At 41.4% G+C, this 18,592-nt stretch overlaps 1 protein-coding gene across 1 annotated transcript in view; it reads right to left on the bottom strand.

Moving 5' to 3' along the window:
- Positions 1 to 2,011: 2,011 nt before the first annotated feature.
- The window catches only part of EXOG (exo/endonuclease G), a 32,821-nt gene continuing 16,240 nt past the window's right edge, over positions 2,012 to 18,592 (bottom strand). The window contains exon 6 of the mRNA XM_063147432.1: positions 2,012 to 2,507. Within this exon, the coding sequence (XP_063003502.1) occupies positions 2,046 to 2,507 (462 nt within the window). The 3' untranslated portion in view covers positions 2,012 to 2,045. The remainder of the gene's footprint in view (positions 2,508 to 18,592) is intronic.

Genomic DNA, 18,592 nt, shown 5'->3' with positions numbered 1-18,592 from the left:
GTAACACAAATTATATAAGGATGCAGGTGGAAGAACCCTTGATGGTGTGACTGATGTTGTTGGGTCCTGTGAGTGTTGCCTGAATAGATGTGGGGGCAGAATTGGCACTTGGGTCTATTGCATGGTCTGGTCCCTCTGTCTGTGTCTCTGTCCTGTATACTGTTGCTGGTTAGCATCTGCTTCAGGTTGGGAGGTTGTCTGGAGGCCAGGACTGTTCTGGCTCGTGTGAGAGAAGTGTCTGTGCTGATGATGTGTTTGAGTTCCCTGTAGGTGACAACCAGTGGTGTACTTCTCTTGGTCTGTCATCCTTCCTGGGTATCTGCATGGCCCTGTCAATCTGTCTTTAAGTTTAAGGTGTTACTAGTGTTGGTGATAATCTTTCCAGTCGTGAAAGAGAAATAATGTGTTTGGCTTGGGCGGGGGCAGGTATGTGCGTCTGATAGGGCATTTGAGCAGTTGGGAAATTTGCTTAACCCCCACCCACCCTGCATTCTACTGTTGAAAGCACAAAAGATACTGGCTGAAGCAAAACACACAAGATACTATTGGAAGTGAAACTTTCAAATACGAAGAGGGAAGCCGAAACCATTTTATGGGATTGTTCTAATGAAGTTAATGCTTTAAAAATAAAGGAATATTATATGATTAATATTTGACCAGTCAAACATCAACATCTTTTTTGAACGGACAAATGCCCAACCCTATTATCAATTTTTTATTTTTATTTTTTTGAAGATGCCTTTTTGAGGGTCTTAAAAATATATATTTTAGTGGTGAAGAGGGTTATAAAAACATTATTGATTTTAAACATTATTTTACAGTATTTGCAGCTCAAAAACAGAGGCTGTGCATCAGAACCAAGAAAAGAGCACAGCTGTGATTTAGAGAAGCACAGGAATGGAGCTGAACATGTCCTTTCACCTTTACCCCTGAATTGTGGCCCATCTCACATCAACTGTTGTACCACAACCTTCCCAAAGTGGCTTCAAAGGAAAAACAAGAACAGGGAAAATGTCTCTTTGTGTAAGCATAAGCATGCATGGATTGAAGCAGGGCCTCTGACCTACAATCAAACTGATCCTACAATTCTGAAGGAAAATCCCTCACAAACGTCAGAATTCAAATCTTGAGGAAATGTTTATTAAAACTCACATACATTAACATAGAGCTTCTCAGGGCATAGGCAAACAAATACTTTTAAGTGAATTTGTTTTCAAACAGTGAATATGAACAAAATAAAAGTACTAGTAAGCTGGGATGTTAAGGGAATTTTCTAATGACATGGTGACAGTAGACTTTGTTTGAAGAACCAAGGCATTTCTAGAGAGGATTAGTTCAATGAAAACAATTTAATTCGGTCTTACAACAAACAAAACCAATACAGCAGGCAAAAAATTGAAAAATAAAAATAAAATATGGGTGGTATGGTAGAATACCTGTGCATTCAGAGAATATGTTAGCTGTACATGTGGTTATATTTACAAAGGGAATATGCAGTGGTTTCAGAGAGCTGGGACTTTTTGGGATAACCAATTTCTCATAATAAAGGTAACGGGAGCTTTTACTGAAGGGAAAACGTAAAATAAAAAGGTATCAAAGTGTTATTCTCTCTTTAAAATGTTATTAGGTTTATATAGATCATATATTTCTTCCTATACACTCAATCTTAGCCATACACATTAATACCACTTCTAAGGCATCATGTTAGAAAATGAAAGTTACACGTTCTACTTATATTCCTACAGATGACTATTTTCTACATTTGTATAATTCTTAGAAGAGATTCTGAGTAAACCTAACATCTGATGACCGATTTTGAAAAGGGCACAAACTAGTCGGCATAAGCCCAGCTGCCAACCTGTGCCACAGGGGATTGTTTGCATTTCTCACAGCTAAGTGCTGCAGTTTTACCAGAGGTGTACAGGCAGTTCGAAGGGCTTGTCCAAGTTTGCTTTTTAACAACGGCAGGATTTCTGTATAGCAGCTCCTTACTGAAAATGAAAACACTGGGTTATTTATTTATTTATTTATTAGAAAATGAGCAATTAACCAGCTTTCCCTTCTCTTGCCTCCATTGGCTTTTGTGTTGCTAATTCTTCCTCCTTCTTCTTGTAAACCTTTAAAAGAAATTCATCAGGCTCAATGCCTTTTTCCTGTAACTCAGACATGATCTTTCCCAACCTTTCCAGAGTCCGGGCACCCTGTAACTTCCGAGTGGTGATGTACAAAGTGAACTCTTCCAAGCTCATCAGCTTACAAGTATCGACCTCACAGATATTTCTAACATCTTTGGTTTTATTCACTTGTGGGAAGAAAACAAGGCCTGACATTTTCTCTAGGTCTTCAATGCCAACTTGGAATTCTAGCAGCTGGTGGTCAAAGCCAATGGGGTTGTTGGGCACCACGAAGGCCCCAAGTACCAAAGGATCTGTGGATGTTTCACTTCGTCTGGCAAGAATCACTTTGTACAGATGTGAAGGTACAGCAACGTCATCTTTTCCAATTACCTACCAACAGAGCAGAGAGATTGTATCACTCAAACTCATCTGAAACTAGGCCATAATCCTCCTACGTCTAGAACTAATATTTTCTATGTAATGTGCATTAGCCAAACAGATGAAAGGCATATCCTATTGAAGACTCCTGTGCCAGTGTCAAACCAGTGGTAACTTTCTCATGTAGAGCTGCCAAGACTCAAGCTAATAACTGACAATGATCCCACTCACCAAACAAACAAGGTAAAGGGAAAACATGTGAGCTCTCCCTATAGTTTGACAGAGAAACAAGAGCATATGAGTTGGAAATGTTATAACAGGAGTCATAATTCTCTGTGATGGCATATCTACCTCATGTATTTATTTATTAAAACGTTTGTATATCACTAGGATCTCAGGGTGGCGTGCAGATAAAAGAATACATAATCTTGTTATACACAATCTGGTTAAATAGCTTCCTTCTCCTGGGGGAATGTGTAGCTTAGTTAGGGAATTAGCACTCCCAAATATAAAGAACAAGTGGGATGTGTAACAAATGTTACAGTTGTTAATGCATTCCCTTAACCATTTTGTGGTTAAGCAGCATGGTTTAGCATGTTGTCTGAACCAGGCCAATGTGAAATACATCTGTTCAGCGTTCTAGTCAGCCAGGCAGCCCCTTTTCCACGATACTATAGAATCATAGAATCATAGAATAGCAGAGTTGGAAGGGGCCTACAAGGCCATCGAGTCCAACCCCCTGCTCAATGCAGGAATCCACCCTAAAGCATCCCCGACAGAAACTGTGTTCTGCTCCCCATCCCAGCACACATTCAGTAATATATGCTCAGTCCTCATTGGGCTGTTTTTAGCTCCTACCATTCCGCTGAACCCAATTTAGGGCATTTATACATGAAGCTTTTATCCTGCATCTTAACCAGGGCTTCTGTTTCCAGGTCCTTTGCGGGATTAAGATCAGTTCCTTTACTCGTGCCTTTTTCCAGGATCTCTCTCTCTGCCTTCCTATGTTTCATTATTCAACCACTAGATGCACTGTGGTATAGCAGAATTGGCATTTACACAGGCGGAATTCAGAAAAAATACCAGACTTTCCTCATTATGGTTGCAAAGAATGGGAGAGGCTCTGGGGGTTGATGATGCTATCTAAAGGACCTGCAAACTACCATGAGTGAGCAATCAAAAGCACACACTATAAGCCTCATGCAGAAAATGCTCATTGTTGCCTGGTTAGAAGGGGGGGGGGAGATTTTTTTTGTACTTCTGCAAACCTTGGGGTTTCCCAAGCCTATTGATACTTCCCTCTTATAGTGGAGAGCACTGTTTTGGCTACAAAAAGATCAACACTTGGAAAACGAGTTTGCTATTAGCATATATGAAACCAAGAATTTTTAAGATATGTTGATTTGTTGTACTAATGTTGTTCCTCGCCTCGATCGAAAGGGAGAGGCGGGTAAGAAATAAATATATGATGATGATGATTCTCTGACCTTGTAGAAAACTGCCAAGTCTCAGGGTGGATTTAAAGAAGCTATGACAATTAAAACCGTTCAATTTATACCATAGAGCTTGGAGAAAACATTTTTGAAGATTGTAGTGAAACAGATGCTGTGCAAATTGACATTGATGTTTGGCTTTTGCCCAAAGATTGTTCTAGGGTTAGGCTTTTGCCCAAAGATTGCACAAGTTCCCTCTTGTACCCTGTGCAACTGATTTGCCATGAAACTGAACAAAACAAAGAGGTGTTACATTTTCTGTGATTGCAGGAACAGAAAATATTTAACAAAGACAAGATTAACTTTATTCATGGCACACATAGGCTGTTTTCCTTACAACACCAGAAAGTTATGGCCAGTTACTTAAAAATACTGTTTTAAAAATGAATTTAAAAAAATCAAAGGCTTATTATGAATACACATATCCATCCATCCACACAGAGAGAGATAGGTATATATGGGAGCTAATTATTACCCCATTTACAGAACTCCTCTTATCAGAGCCATTGGGACATGCATGTATGTATGTCAGGGTAGATTCAAGCCTGATGTAGCTGCTGCTAAAAAAATAATAATAATCCTGCTTCCATGTGGCTGGAGCTCCATGTTGCAAGTATGCATTTGTGCAAATGGATATAGGGTGATAAATATATAGTTCTGGACTCCTGTAACACGCATGCCTTAGTTACATACTGTTTTGACTACTGCAACATGCCTTAAAAACGCTGTTTAGAAATTTTAACTGGCCCAGAATGCTGCGTCCCAACTATTGATTGGGGCCGGTTATCAGGAGCATTTGATTCCCTTGTTACAACAGCTTCACTGGCTACCAGTCTGTTTTGGGATACAATTCAAAATGCTTGTTATGACCTATAAAACCTCTATACAACTTGGAACCAGGCTATCTGAAAGACCACAATTTCCCATACAAACCTGCCCAGGCTTAAAGATCTTCAGGAGAGACCCTTTTCTTGGTCCCACTTTTGGTGGAGACGGGCCTAAACTACACCAAGCAGGATATTGCACTATGAAAGCGGTATGTAAAAGGCAGGAGCCACACCAAGCAGGATATAGTGGTAGAGGTATATGGTATGTGTCAATGGGCCCCAACAGTTGCCAGTGCACTTCAACATCACTATAAAGCAGTAGTGTGGCTCCTGCCTTTTATCTACCACTTTCATAGTGCAATATCCTGCTTGGTATAGATTAGGCCAAAGCCTTTTCGGTGGCTGCTCCCAGGCTCTGGAACTCCCTGCTGGGAGATGCTAGGTTGGTTCCATCTGTTGTCCTTCCATCACTAGGCAAAGACATTTTTATTCAGGCATGCCTTTGGCACATAAGCTGGTTTGCTGCTGAAGCTGGTTTAATTGGTTGGGTGCCACCTATGTCTTTTATTGTTGTGTTTTTAATTGATTGGTTTTTATGTTACGTTTTAAACAAGTTTCTTTTTTAATTTGTACTTTATTATTGTTAGCTGCCTTGAGTGCCATTCTTTGTGGAAAAGCAGGATATAAATTATATATATATATATTAAAGTGTGTGTGTGTGTATATATATACATATAAACACATACACACATTTTTAGGAAGTTGTATCTCTTCCCTCCCAAGAACATTGGCAAGGGAAGATTAGCCTGGAATCAGACGTGTGTTAAAACTGGTCTGTGTGTCTACTAAACTAAATCAAAAGTTGTGCTCCCATGGAACTGCAGACACATCCAAATGCCTCCCTGACTTACAAATTACCATCCCAGCCAGACACGAGGATACCTTTAAATTGGCCAATCCAGAGCTTTGGTGGGAAACACGGCCCAATCCTGAAATGTCCCCCCACTCCAAGATACTGTAGATCAGCTGGTTAAAGTACTACAACTCGTGATGACTTTTGTTCTATATACCTTCACCCCATGGCTACTGAGATGCATGGATTTTGTAATTTCAGTCAGCTAATTTTAACTCAGCCGAGCAGCTGGGAACTCCTCGAGGTCGCCTTTCATTCCCCAGAGTCAAACTATTGATCTCTTTCTTCTAGCCTCAAAGCCTTTACCCACACTTTACTCTTTATTTTGAAATCTTTAACTCCCTTGAGTTTAGGTACCCAGTGATCTTCCTTGTAATTTGGGACAGCATGGACAGACCCTTGATCTCACAACTCCAAGATCAGCCAGGGGTTCAGGTTTGGACCTCCCTCTCATGATACATTTCCTAGCAATCCCCCCCCCCCCTTGACTGGGCCACATTTCCAGGGCCAGAATCCTCTCCCTTCAACCACCTTGTTCCTTTGCTTGCCCAGGTAGATCTGTGTTGCCCTGTATACCCAGAAAGAGCTTCATCTCTGGTGAAGTCCCTGTTGAACCTTCAACCAGGTTCCACAAAGGACATAGCCACCCTCTGAGCTCCCTGCGTTGCTTTCTGGAGCTAGGAGCCTTGCAGGGAACTGTACCATCTGCATGAATTGCTGACTCTGAATCCAATGTTTAGATGTACACGTAGGGGATTTTGGATGTTATGTTGAGATAGTCACAAGGCTGGACTAGATGGACCCAGCATGGCTCTTCTTATGTTCGTCCTGTGTTTTCCTCTTCCCACCCCTCCTGCCCAGACATCTTACAGCTGAGGACTAGCAGGTCTCCTGAATTCCTACCCTTGAAGCCTCCTCAGATAGGCCATTTCACAACAGGACAAAGGTAGAACGTGAGCAGTTACAAGAGAAAGAAAGAAAAAGAAAAAGAGAGAGAGAGACTGACTGACTGACTGACTGACTTCAGGTGACTGGGAGATACCCGTGGCCCTCAGGCCCTGAAGTAAAGAACACTGTGCTAGAGGGTTGGTACACTAAGCATTTTCTCTTTCATAAGATATCTGTTATAAAACAAAGCTTGTAATCTTTACTCTGAATAGTTGTTCTTGCGATAATTTTCCCCACTTGAAGTAGCTATTCCTGCAGCATAATCTGTTGAAGCACTTTACATAATCTGCTCTGCGTTCACCACGCCTCAGGGAAAGATCCCTTCACCCCTGGGTTCGTCATGACATGCGTATACATCCAAGTTTGCGTATGTGTGGTAACAATGGCTCATAAGAGAGAACGCGGCACAGACAGAGCTCCAACACCCCTACGCATTCATTAGAGACTCTGGAGTGGTGCAATGGTGCTTAAGGACTGGGTATTTTCATATTACCAGTTATGGTGGTACTTCCTTATTTATGATAGGAGGTTGCATGTTGCATAGAAGTAGAGAATCTAACTTTTAACTTACTGGCAAACATAGCAACAAGAGTCTTACTTCCACCATATGAACTGTACTGAAACACTTTTTTATGATCGTAGTGCATTCTTCAGACAACTAATGTGCATTGTTCCACATGACTGCTCAGCCCAAGCGAGCTGGGGGTAGGGTGGGGTGTGTGGAATCAGCATGTTAATAAGCTTTGTCTTTATAGGGTTACAGGTCCTGCCTTCATCCTGAGAAGCAGTACAAGGAAGTCGTGGGGCTCTGGATATTTGATCCCCCAGTGCCACCTAGTGGTCCTTCTGATCTAACTGTGCCGCTCTGAACTTGTGCATCAATCTTCATTATTTAGGTCAGACACACATTTCTCTTGCTGCTATCCTAACACAGAGAGCATATGCCCGTATGGTAAGTGAACAGAAAGCACCTGAAGATTATCCATGCACACATGTCTTCTTTGATTTGTGATCATCTATTCACATACAAAGAACGATGAAAGAGTCATAATTTGCTGCTGCAGCAGTGACACATGCTGGCCAGAGAACAGCAGAGGCCTTTTTTATGGTAACAGGGACTTGCTGTGATTCAAAGCTAACAAAATACAGAATTACATGGTGCAATTCTGTCCCACACCATGCTCTAAGAGCATGCTGGGGTTCATTTATGGTTAAACAGCATGATGCATTTCACCTTTAATCACATGTCTTTCAAGTCTCCTCTTTTGAGAACCATTCCTGTTCTCAAGATCATGGTGTTTATATCTCCCTACCTAGGCAAAAACAATCTGCATATATCAGCTTAGAAATAATAATCTTTTTTAAAAATGTATTTTATATATAAAACTTTTTCTATAATTCCCATTCTCCTGGAAATATTTATTAGAATGTAAGCCTATGCGGCAGGGTCTTGCTATTTATTGTTTTACTCTGTACAGCACCATGTACATTAATGGTGCTATATAAATAAATAAATAAATAAATAAATAATAGGGCTTGTCTACACGAAGGGTTTGCCCCGGTGTGGCTTCGCAGTAGCGACACGTCATCTACATAACGCAGCTGCCATTGCGAAGCCATCTGGGGGCAAACCCTGGAAACTCCGCTCCAGAAGTCGGACACTTACCCTGACTTTTTTGGCAGCAGAGCCGATGGCGCCCCCTGATCAGTTACCATGGGCAGCCCTGTGCATGTAAAAATAAAAAAAGGGGGGTTAAGAGGAACGGGGCTGTTCCTCCCCCACTTTAATTTTTTTTTAGTTTCTGTATCTCCGCAGCTGCGCAGATACACATAATAAAAAGAAAAAGAAATGGGGGGAGGAACGGGCAGCCAGAGGGAATAGAGGTGGTTCGCCCCGAGTTCCCTCGCCTCGTGTCCTCCTCTGGCTGCCTCATTACTCCCCCCCCCCGTTCTTTAATTTTTATTATGTGTATCTCTGCAGCTGTGGAAATACAGATAATAATAAAAAATTAAGGTGGGGAGGAACGGCCCCGTTCCTCTCCTCCGCCCCCTGTTGTTTTTTACTTTTAAAGAGGGGAAAGTTCACACTTGTGTTCCTTCCCGTGTAGATGCCGGGAAGGAACGCAAGTGAGGGAGCAAAGCATCTCGCGGCACCAAATCGCCGCCGTAAAGACGGGATCCAGATCTGAATCCATGTTGTTTCTCTTTAATCCCACATATCTGCATGTCAGCCTAACACGTACGAAGATGTGTATAAACCTCTGGTTATCCAGTATTTTATCAGTTCCCATAGGCTATTGGGAGATGTGAAACAGCATGTATCCCTGTCTTCTGTAAACAGGGACACTTGGGCCTAAACTAGACCTGCCATTTATCCTGGGGTGGTCACGAGGTTGTTCATGCATGTTCAAATCACACACAGCTGATCCGGGGTGAACTGGGAATGACAACTCATTTCTCTCGGGATAGCTGGGACTGCTTTTTTCCCAGTTTTGTCCACCGTCCCGGGACCATCCTGAGTTCCACGGGCGGTGTGGCTCTCCCTCCCGAGGTCCTCCTTCCTCACAAGTAGTAGGGCTCAAGAAACAGGCATGGAGCTGTGCGGGGGGAGTCCATAGGCGTTGGGGGTGAGTATTTTTGCCACCTTTGGGATGGCGCTTGGTGTCTATCAGCCCCAAGTTTGTTGTGTTTTTTTAAAAAAACTCACCTTCGCACAGGATTGTGCCCACGCAATTGTCTCCTTTAAAAAAAAAAATGTTGCCCTGGAATGTCCCTCTTTACTTCTGGGACAACCCGCTGATTTGATTTGATTTATTACATTTATATACCGCCCCATAGCTGAAGCTCTCTGGGCGGTTTACAAAAGGGGTCTGTGGCCCCTGAGGGATGATCCCAGAAGTGGAAATCTCTGTGATCGTCCCTCCCCACTCCCAAAGGGCTGCAGTTGTAGATAAGTCCTACATTACGGCAAGTCAAAAAACAAAATACTATTCATCTATGAGTTCATGTTACCCACAATAGGGTTTCTACAAGAACTGTAAATGTGCCACAGCAGAAGGAAAGAAGGGGTTGATAGGATGATGGTTGGCACCAGGTAAGGGCAAGGAAACAGTAACTAGGATTGTGGTATATTTAATGCATCTTCAGTGGGCTGTAATGAACAGTTCAATTTCCTCTCCGATACTTGTGTGATTCAGTCCCACTGGTGAGTCTCTGATTTGTTCCATCTCTCTGTGTTGGAATGAGTAAATAAGTGGAAGGCTGCATGAGTTGCTCAGCTTAGCTACAACTAAGTTATGTTTTTACATGCTGGTCCTAATAAAAATGAAGCTGTTTATCAACCTATTTATCTCTGCTGACCTGAAAGTGGAACCTTTTAGGTCATGGATACTTGAGTAAGCACATTAATCTTGGAACAGTCAGGCAGGAGTGCAGCTAGGACTGAACCTCAGGGCTGAAGTCCCAGGGCCCTGTAGCCTGAGGGGATCCCAAATGACCATCTAGAGAATAGTAGGTGATGGGGGCAATGGCAGATAGGACCAGCATCAGCACCTAGGCTAGGATGGGCATGCCAGGGATGGTAGTTTCTGCAGCATCCTTTCTCATCATAAAAAAAGAAAAGAAATTATAGTCAGGGGGCAGCTAGCCGGGCATATATGTGGCTACACACATGCATTTAATTATTTTCACTTGAAACATGTACTATCCTTTTTTAAACAACAAAATGGTGCTTATCCCCAAATCAATGTTTAGTATGGAGGCGCCTTTGCAGTATGCAAGAACAGATAACTAGTTTGCACATACTGCTTCTGGGTAAGCTGATCCAATGAAGCAAGAGTAAAGCACTGGACTCTGGCTGCCAGTCTCTGCAGATCGAGATATGCAATACCTAGTAAGGAGGTGGCTCCAAGGGCAACACTGAACCGGAATGTTGGAGGTGGAGACTGAAAACGGTGACATATTGCACTAGGTTTTGCACAACACTTCCTTGTATGGCTGTGCCACCCACAATCATCTGGTCTGCAGGGAGGTTCTTGTCACATGGCTGACACTTCTCAGTCCTCCCTACCAATACAGTATGAATATTCCCCAACTGAACTTTAGGCAGAACGATGCCTAAAGGATGCCTTATTTTGTGGTTTCTTCATAGCAGCTCAAGTACCACTTGTTCATGCTCCTCTGCTAAATAAGGCCTCTATGTTCTCAGTCTGGCAACCAGAATTCCTTCCTAAATATGCCTTAACGAAATCTGTACTTATTTTTTCCTTGCTTGGCTAAGGGCCAAGGAACCGTTGTTCTCATCTTTATTCTCACATAGACCATGACACTTTTCTTTTCTTTCTCGTTTAGATAAATGATAGGTCAAGCTGCAATCACCTTTCTCTACTATTTGAGTCATTCCTCTTAAGGTGACAAGTTTTAAAAGGCTAAATACCACAGCCGATTTTAGAATGGATACAGATGTCTGAGAAAGAACAATGTGTTTGTCAGGCAAATGGCAAGCCTTAAAGAGACGATAAAAGGGAGGGAGAGAGAGAATAAAAAGAGTACATTCCAAAGAGGGATGCACTGCATGCAAAGTTGGGGAGTGGGGTGTGGGCAGAGAGAAGAGTTGGGGCAATGTAACACCCAGAAATAAAATTCAGCATGGATAGTGAAAGCAGAACTACTGCAGTGATGGAAAGGAAGGAAGATCCAGTGTGGTATGAGAGCCAGTGTGATGTAGTGGCTAAAGGGTTGGACTGGGAGTTGGGAGATCCGGGTTCTAGTCCCCACTCAGCCATGGAAACCCACTGGGTGACTTTGGGCCAGTCAAAGACTCTCAACAGGGTTGTTGTTATGAGGGTAAAATGGAGTGGAGGATTATGTATGCCGCCTGGGGCCATAGCTAGACCTAAGGTTTATCCCTGGATCGTCCAGGGGTCAAACCTGTTCATCTAGGTGACACACAGGGGATCCAGTGCTCAGGCAGGGGTGAACCCTGGATGATCCCAGGATAAACCTTAGGTCTAGCTGTGGCCTTGGTTTCCTTGGAGGAAAATGTGGGATATAAGCATAATAATAATAATAATAATAATAATAATAATAATAATAATAATAATAATAATGGCTTTAAGAAAGCCATAAAGACTAATCTCTTCTGGCAGGCTTACCCAGTTTAATTTTAAGATGCCTTTTAATAATGTGCTGCTTTAAATAATGTATTAGTTTTAAATGTTTTAATTAGTTATATGTATTTTATGATGTTTGCATTTGTGTTGTACCCCGTCTCAATCCAGAGGGAGGGGTGGGTAACAAATAAATATTACATCATCATCATTATTATTATTATTTAAAAAGATCTTGTCTGAATAGCTTCCTTGATATACTGGCAGCCTTTTGCATAATGGAAGCATAGTTAGGAATAGGAAGTAATACACTATCAGGTTAATTATATGCAAGTTCACTTAGAAGCAAGTCCCCACTGAGTTCAATGGAGCTTATTCATAAGTAAATGCGCATAACATTGCAACCTTAGTTTCTAACTCTATCTACACTTAGTACACTGGGAATTACTTCCAAGTAAACATGCATAGAACTGGGCTGCAAAACTTCATCACAGGATTCGTCCCATAGATGGATCCCTGAGACACTCACCAAATTGAAAAACTAGCATCGTAGAGAAAAAACTCTGCACTGATACTTATGGGATAACATTATCCCTATGTTCCACCTGCACCAATAGGATTATGCTGAAAATGTATGAGTGAAGAATTCCCAGCACAAATCTCACCTCAAACACCAATTCGCTAGATCATCTTAGGCAAGCCACTGTTCTCTTAATATATTCTCTCCCAGCCAAATGGTAACAAAACCATGACCTATGATGTAGGGAGATTGTGTGAATACTTGAAATATCTCATATAAATGTCAAGTATGATTATTAATCATACCCCCAAATGATACTAAATATTGGGCATGGGAATGGCGTAAAGAGGTATAATGATTGCTGTGACCTCTTACCGACGCTTAATATGGGATCAACACCTCAAAATGCTAAGAGTAGGCGAGTAAGAAAGAGAAGTGAGATTCCACAACAGTATGTAGGACTCCAGAGATAAAACTGAAAAGGCAAAGTTGAAGGCCTACCCCACGCCCCCAGAAGACAGGGATCTGGTTGTCAAGAGCTCTTTGTACACAAAGTGTAGCAAAAAACCTTTGTCAACTGATTGTGGCTTGTGTGGGAATGAACATCAGCTTGTTTGATGTCACAAATATTTATGTATTTATTTATTTATGTGTGATATCTATATACCGCTAAATATAATAAAATCCCTAGGCGATTCACATATAAATATTACAATCACATTGAAAATATATTAAAAACACAAAATTAAAAACAATTACAATTACAATAAAAGCAATACAAGGAGCCGTAAGATGGGACAGCAGGATTAATTTAATTACAACATGGAGAAAGACTGGGTGAACAAGTGCAAGTTTAGGAGGTGTTTGAAGGATGCCACATTTTCTGCCCCCTGAACTGCATCGGGGGAGGGTTTTCTAGAGGATGGGTGCCACTACCAAGAAGGTCCGCTGTCAAGGCATTGCATAGCAACATACCTTTAATTTCAGAATAACCAGCAAGACCTCGCCTGAAGATCTTAGAGGATGACTGGGTATATAAAGGAAGGTGGTCTGCTAGATATCTTCGTCTTTAGGGCTGCTGGTGACATTAGCGGGGGTGGGAGGCATGGACATGAATGTGAAGAGAGGGCCTATAGAACAAAGTCCGTGGCTGGACTCTCAATAAAATTGTAGTTATAGGACTTGTGGCTGAACGCTTGTGAACTCACTGATTAGGATTCATACACTGTTCTGCTGGACTTACTATAGTACTTTGCTGACACCACTGGACTAGTTTCTGACATGAGGGTTACCTCAATGTAGCAGGATAGGACAGGGAGGAGGGCTTGCATCTCTGTAGACTATCTTTGCTGGAGCTAGTATAAAAGGAACAGCTAGCAGAAGGACACCTCGAAGCAAGAGCTATCAACACAATTCGCTCCAGTCATGTTGATTTAAGACAAGGTGACACTTAGGCTTTCAACAAGAACTGTCTGGTTGGTTGATTCTACAACTGTCTGCCTGTTCTATTAGTAAAGCCATGCCTTAAGCTGACAAAAAAGTTCCAGGTCTTGCAATCCTCTGAAGATCTCAGGGATTGGCCAGCCTGCTTTACCATTGGTGTCAAGTGTGTGTACTTAGTTGTTGTTGTTTTTGCAATTATCCCTACACATGGAGCCATGTGAGCAGATTTATTGCACTGGGATCTTGTGGATGGTTTACTTGTAGTTAAGTAAAACTTTGTTGTATCTTTTCTCTTTTTTGTTCTAAATACCTGTTTCCCATTACATGGACTGTTTAACCCATCCGCTGACCTGTGGCAGTGCTTACAAAGTAAATGCCAGAAATTCACCAAACTCTGCTATATCATCCTTCACAGGCATGCATTCTTTAAAGACAATGGTGCATTTGGTGACTGGGGTGCATGCTGGCAAAACAATGAGATTTATTTATTATTTAAAACATTTATATCCCGCCCTATATCATTAAGATCTCAGATAAAAACATACAGTATAAAACAATAAATATGCACAGTTAAAAACAAATTAAACCATGATCCAAGTTAAAGCAATATATAATTTAAAAGCAGTTAAAACAGTTAAAACAATGTGCCAGTGAGTTTAACCATCAAAGGCTTTGTTAAAAGGCAATGTTTTAATTGGTGTCGAAATGCAATCAATGTTGGCACCAATTGGGCCTCCAAGGGGAGGGCATTCCACAGTCGGGATGCCACAACAGAGAAAGCCCTCTCCCTTGTCCCAACATAGCGTATATGTTGCATTGGTGGGATGCGGAGATCTAGCATTCAAGGTACTATCCAAATAAAGAAGTGTGTATATGTATGTCTTAAAAGGACTGAAGCCCTCCCATAAGTAATTAGACTGCAATCTCGTGTTTAGTTAGGCTGTTTAGATCTTGTTGACAGCAATGGGAATAGTCACAGCTCAGTACATAGCACACATGCTTTGTCTACAAAAGGTCAAACGTTTAATCACTGGCATCTCCAGTTATGGCAGGGAAAGATCCCCGTCCAAGTTCCTGGAAAACAACTGCAAAACCAAACCAGATAGATCAATGGTCTGACAGAATAAGGCAGCTTCCTATGCTCCTAATGGGTCTGGAACAACACAACTGTGTAAAGGATTTCAGTCTTGAATCCCGTTTATTTCAAGAGAATTTAGGCATCTCCAGTTTTTCACTAGTCAATTGAGGCTGACAACCAATGAAATAATATTTAAGCCGTTAAACCTACTACATTAAGATAAATCAATATAAGTGAAATCCTAAAAGTTAAAGAAAAACAACCTTACAATATAATAAACAAAACTATAATTCAATAGGTTGAATCCAAACATACTCATACTTAAAGTAGACCCACTGAAACCAATGGGATTTAAGTGAGTCTAAAACTACTGTGCATCCTTAATTTGCAGCTCTACCAGTTAAGTTACCTTTGATTAAACAAAGTCAATTTCATGAACTTATTTACCATTTAAATGTTGTAATCCTATATGTTTAACCAATTTTTGAATTGTTTCTGATAACATCAGGAGTATATGAGCTAAAAAAACAATAACCCTAAAACAAATAAATAAGATTGTCTGGCTTGTATGATATATTTTGGCCACAAAATGTGGATTTATATAGCACAAAACTGGCATATATATTTTTCTGGTGCAGGGACTGACGACACAGATGTCTCTAAAAGATCAAGTTCAATAATATAAAAACCCAGATGGATCAAAAAGGCAAGTGGAGCCACATATTTCTGAAAAGGGGAGAGAAGCCTACCAGCTTGACCTTGGAAGGAAAATTCATTTTCCCACAGGGGCCAAACATTCCCTAGTTCAAATATTCTCGGCATTTAGCCAATATTGCATAATCCTCCAGTTGTACCAGAGAGAGTGATCCGAAGAAACAAATAAAGACACCTTAAAAGGAAGGTGCTTGTTTTGTTTCCAAAAGGAAAAGGCAGATTATAAAAATAAATTTAACAAGGTCTTATGAAGTCAGTGCCCTTCAGCGAGAGGACAATGCAATGCCAACACAGTAAACCACATTAGGGGAAATCACTGGACTTTTGTCACACTGAGTTCTGCTTCAGAGATGGCAATTACCTAAGATTTCTGCAGGATATGGTCAATTGAAATCAAATTCCATCAAGATTTAGCTGCCAGCACACATTATCCAGCTCTTCACAGTTCTCCTTGCATCAGAGGCAATATTGCCAAATACACTGAAACAGCACCCACAAAAATTCTCTATGTGCTTTGTAATCCTTGAGGTCTTGGTAGAACTCTGTAGACTAGGAAAAAATAAACTTAGCCCGCCTCAAACAGTGCTACTCAACCAAAGTTGAGACTGCATCATAAGAACTGACATTTTAAATCAGACTATTAGAGCCATCTACTCAAGTGCTGTCTCTAGTGGTGGCCACCAGGTGCTCCAGGAAAGCTCACTAACCCAATAGGGTGGGATGACAATGACAATCCCTAACAAATCTATCCCCTTATTAATAATCTAATCCTTTTTAAAAGCTCCTTGTGTTTGGAGCCATCAAAGCATCTTGTGGCAGGGATGACCACCATAGTTTAATTATTCATTACACAGACAACATCATTCATTGGTTTAATTCCAATCAAAGCCTGCCTCTTTAAAGACTCTGTGGAGAAAAACCATTTCAGCTAGAAATAACAAGGAGGGGGATGTCCAAGAATTCATTTAGCTGCCATGTTCCTGTGCCATGACTTGTAGATACACCATGCTTCTTGCTTTAGAATACGGTGATGGCTTCCTATGGCTCAGTGTCTCCAAGAAAGTGCTTGGTTTGCCTGAGCTGTTACTTGAGAGATGACACTGACCATTAAATATCTTCCTATAGATAACGTTATTCCCATTGATATCACCTCAGGCTCAGCTCATTCACTTGAGCTTTATTACAAGCATCCTTTACAGAAAGGGAACAAGCTGCAGGGTTGTGTAGAGTTCTTTTGATCACTGGACCTAGTTTTTCTAAACTGCAATTGTCTTGAATAATATAAGGTGCCCACTAAACTAATCTCCGTTACTCTCTGCATTACTGTTGTTATTGGTACTTTTTGTGCTGTAAGCGCACAAGCAGCTTTTCTATCTCAGAGGGCTCAGTCAGAAGGAGTCTATATGCAGCTTTAAGTTAACACTAAGTGAAATCCCAACACCCAGAGGCTTCTGTATTCTGCTTGATGTATTCTCAGCATTTGCTTCTGGTTTGATACATCTCAAAATATGGAAAACACTGAAAGCCAATGAAATAAAGAATAAAACGGAGAGGAAGAGGATTATGTACGCCGCCTTGGGTTACTTGGGAGGAAAAAAGGCAGGATATAAATGCAATAATACATACATACATCTCTCTTAATCTGGATACAATCGGTTCTTTAGAACAGGAGTGGGCTGAAGGTAGATTGGGATCAATTGGGAGATCTCTAAATGATTTACAATAGATTATGAAGGATTTCTGACTCCCCAATTTTTTGAAAATAGCAGAAATAAAATGAATTCTCTTCTTCCCTAAATTATATTCCTGAAATAAAGAAAACTTGGGGTAACCAGGAGTGAATTTTTGTGGGGAAGGACTGTGAACTCCATTCAGTTCTGGTACTCTTTAACAAAACAAAAATCCTGGACATATAATTCTTTATTTCTAAATGAATTCTTTAATTCTCATAGAATCATAGAATCGTGGAGTTGGAAGGGGCCTACAAGGCCATCAAGTCCAACCCCCTGCTCAATGCAGGAATCCACCCTAAAGCATCCCTGACAGATGCTTGTCCAGCTGCCTCTTGAAGGCCTCTAGTGTGGGAGAGACCACAACCTCCCTAGGTAACTGATTCCATTGTCGCACTGCTCTAACAGTCAGGAAGTTTTTCCTGATGTCCAGCTGGAATCTGGCTTCCTTTAACTTGAGCCCGTTATTCCATGTCCTGCACTCTGGGAGGATCGAGAAGAGATCCTGGCCCTCCTCTGTGTGACAACTTTTTAAGTATTTGAAGAGTGCTATCATGTCTCCCCTCAATCTTCTCTTCTCCAGGCTAAACATGCCCAGTTCTTTCAGTCTCTCTTCATAGGGCTTTGTTTCCAGAGTCCTGATCATCCTGGTTGCCCTCCTCTGAACACGCTCCACCTTGTCTGCGTCCTTCTTGAAGTGTGGTGCCCAGAACTGGACGCAATACTCTAGATGAGGCCTAACCGGGGCTGAATAGAGAGGAACCAGTACCTCACGAAATTTGGAAGCTATATTTCTATTAATGCAACCCAAAATAGCATTTGCCTTTCTTGCAGCCATATCGCACTGTTGGCTCATATTCAGCTTGTGATCTACAACAATTCCAAGATCCTTCTCGTTTGTAGTATTGCTGAGCCAAGTATCCCCCATCTTGTAACTGTGCATTTGGTTTCTATTTTCTAGTTGTAGAACTTGGCATTTATCCCTATTAAATTTCATTCTGTTTTTTTCAGCCCAGCACTCCAGCCTATCAAGATCACTTTGAAGTTTGTTTCTGTCTTCCAGGGTATTAGCTATCCCACCCAATTTGGTGTCATCTGCAAATTTGATCAGCGTTCCCTGCATCTCCTCGTCCAAATCATTAATAAAAATGTTGAAGAGCACTGGGCCCAGGACTGAGCCCTGCGGTACCCCACTTGTTGCCTCTCCCCAGTTTGAGAAGGTTCCATTGATAAGCACTCTTTGAGTTCGATTCTGTAGCCAACTGTGAATCCACCTAATAGTTAGGCACCTAATACTGAGGCACGAGGCACCAGTTAAGACAA

This window comes from Elgaria multicarinata, chromosome 1, assembly GCF_023053635.1.
Source record: "Elgaria multicarinata webbii isolate HBS135686 ecotype San Diego chromosome 1, rElgMul1.1.pri, whole genome shotgun sequence".
NCBI classification, from domain to species: domain Eukaryota; kingdom Metazoa; phylum Chordata; class Lepidosauria; order Squamata; family Anguidae; genus Elgaria; species Elgaria multicarinata.
Note: the sequence above shows the minus strand (reverse complement) of the source record. Positions and strands in the feature narration are given on the sequence as shown.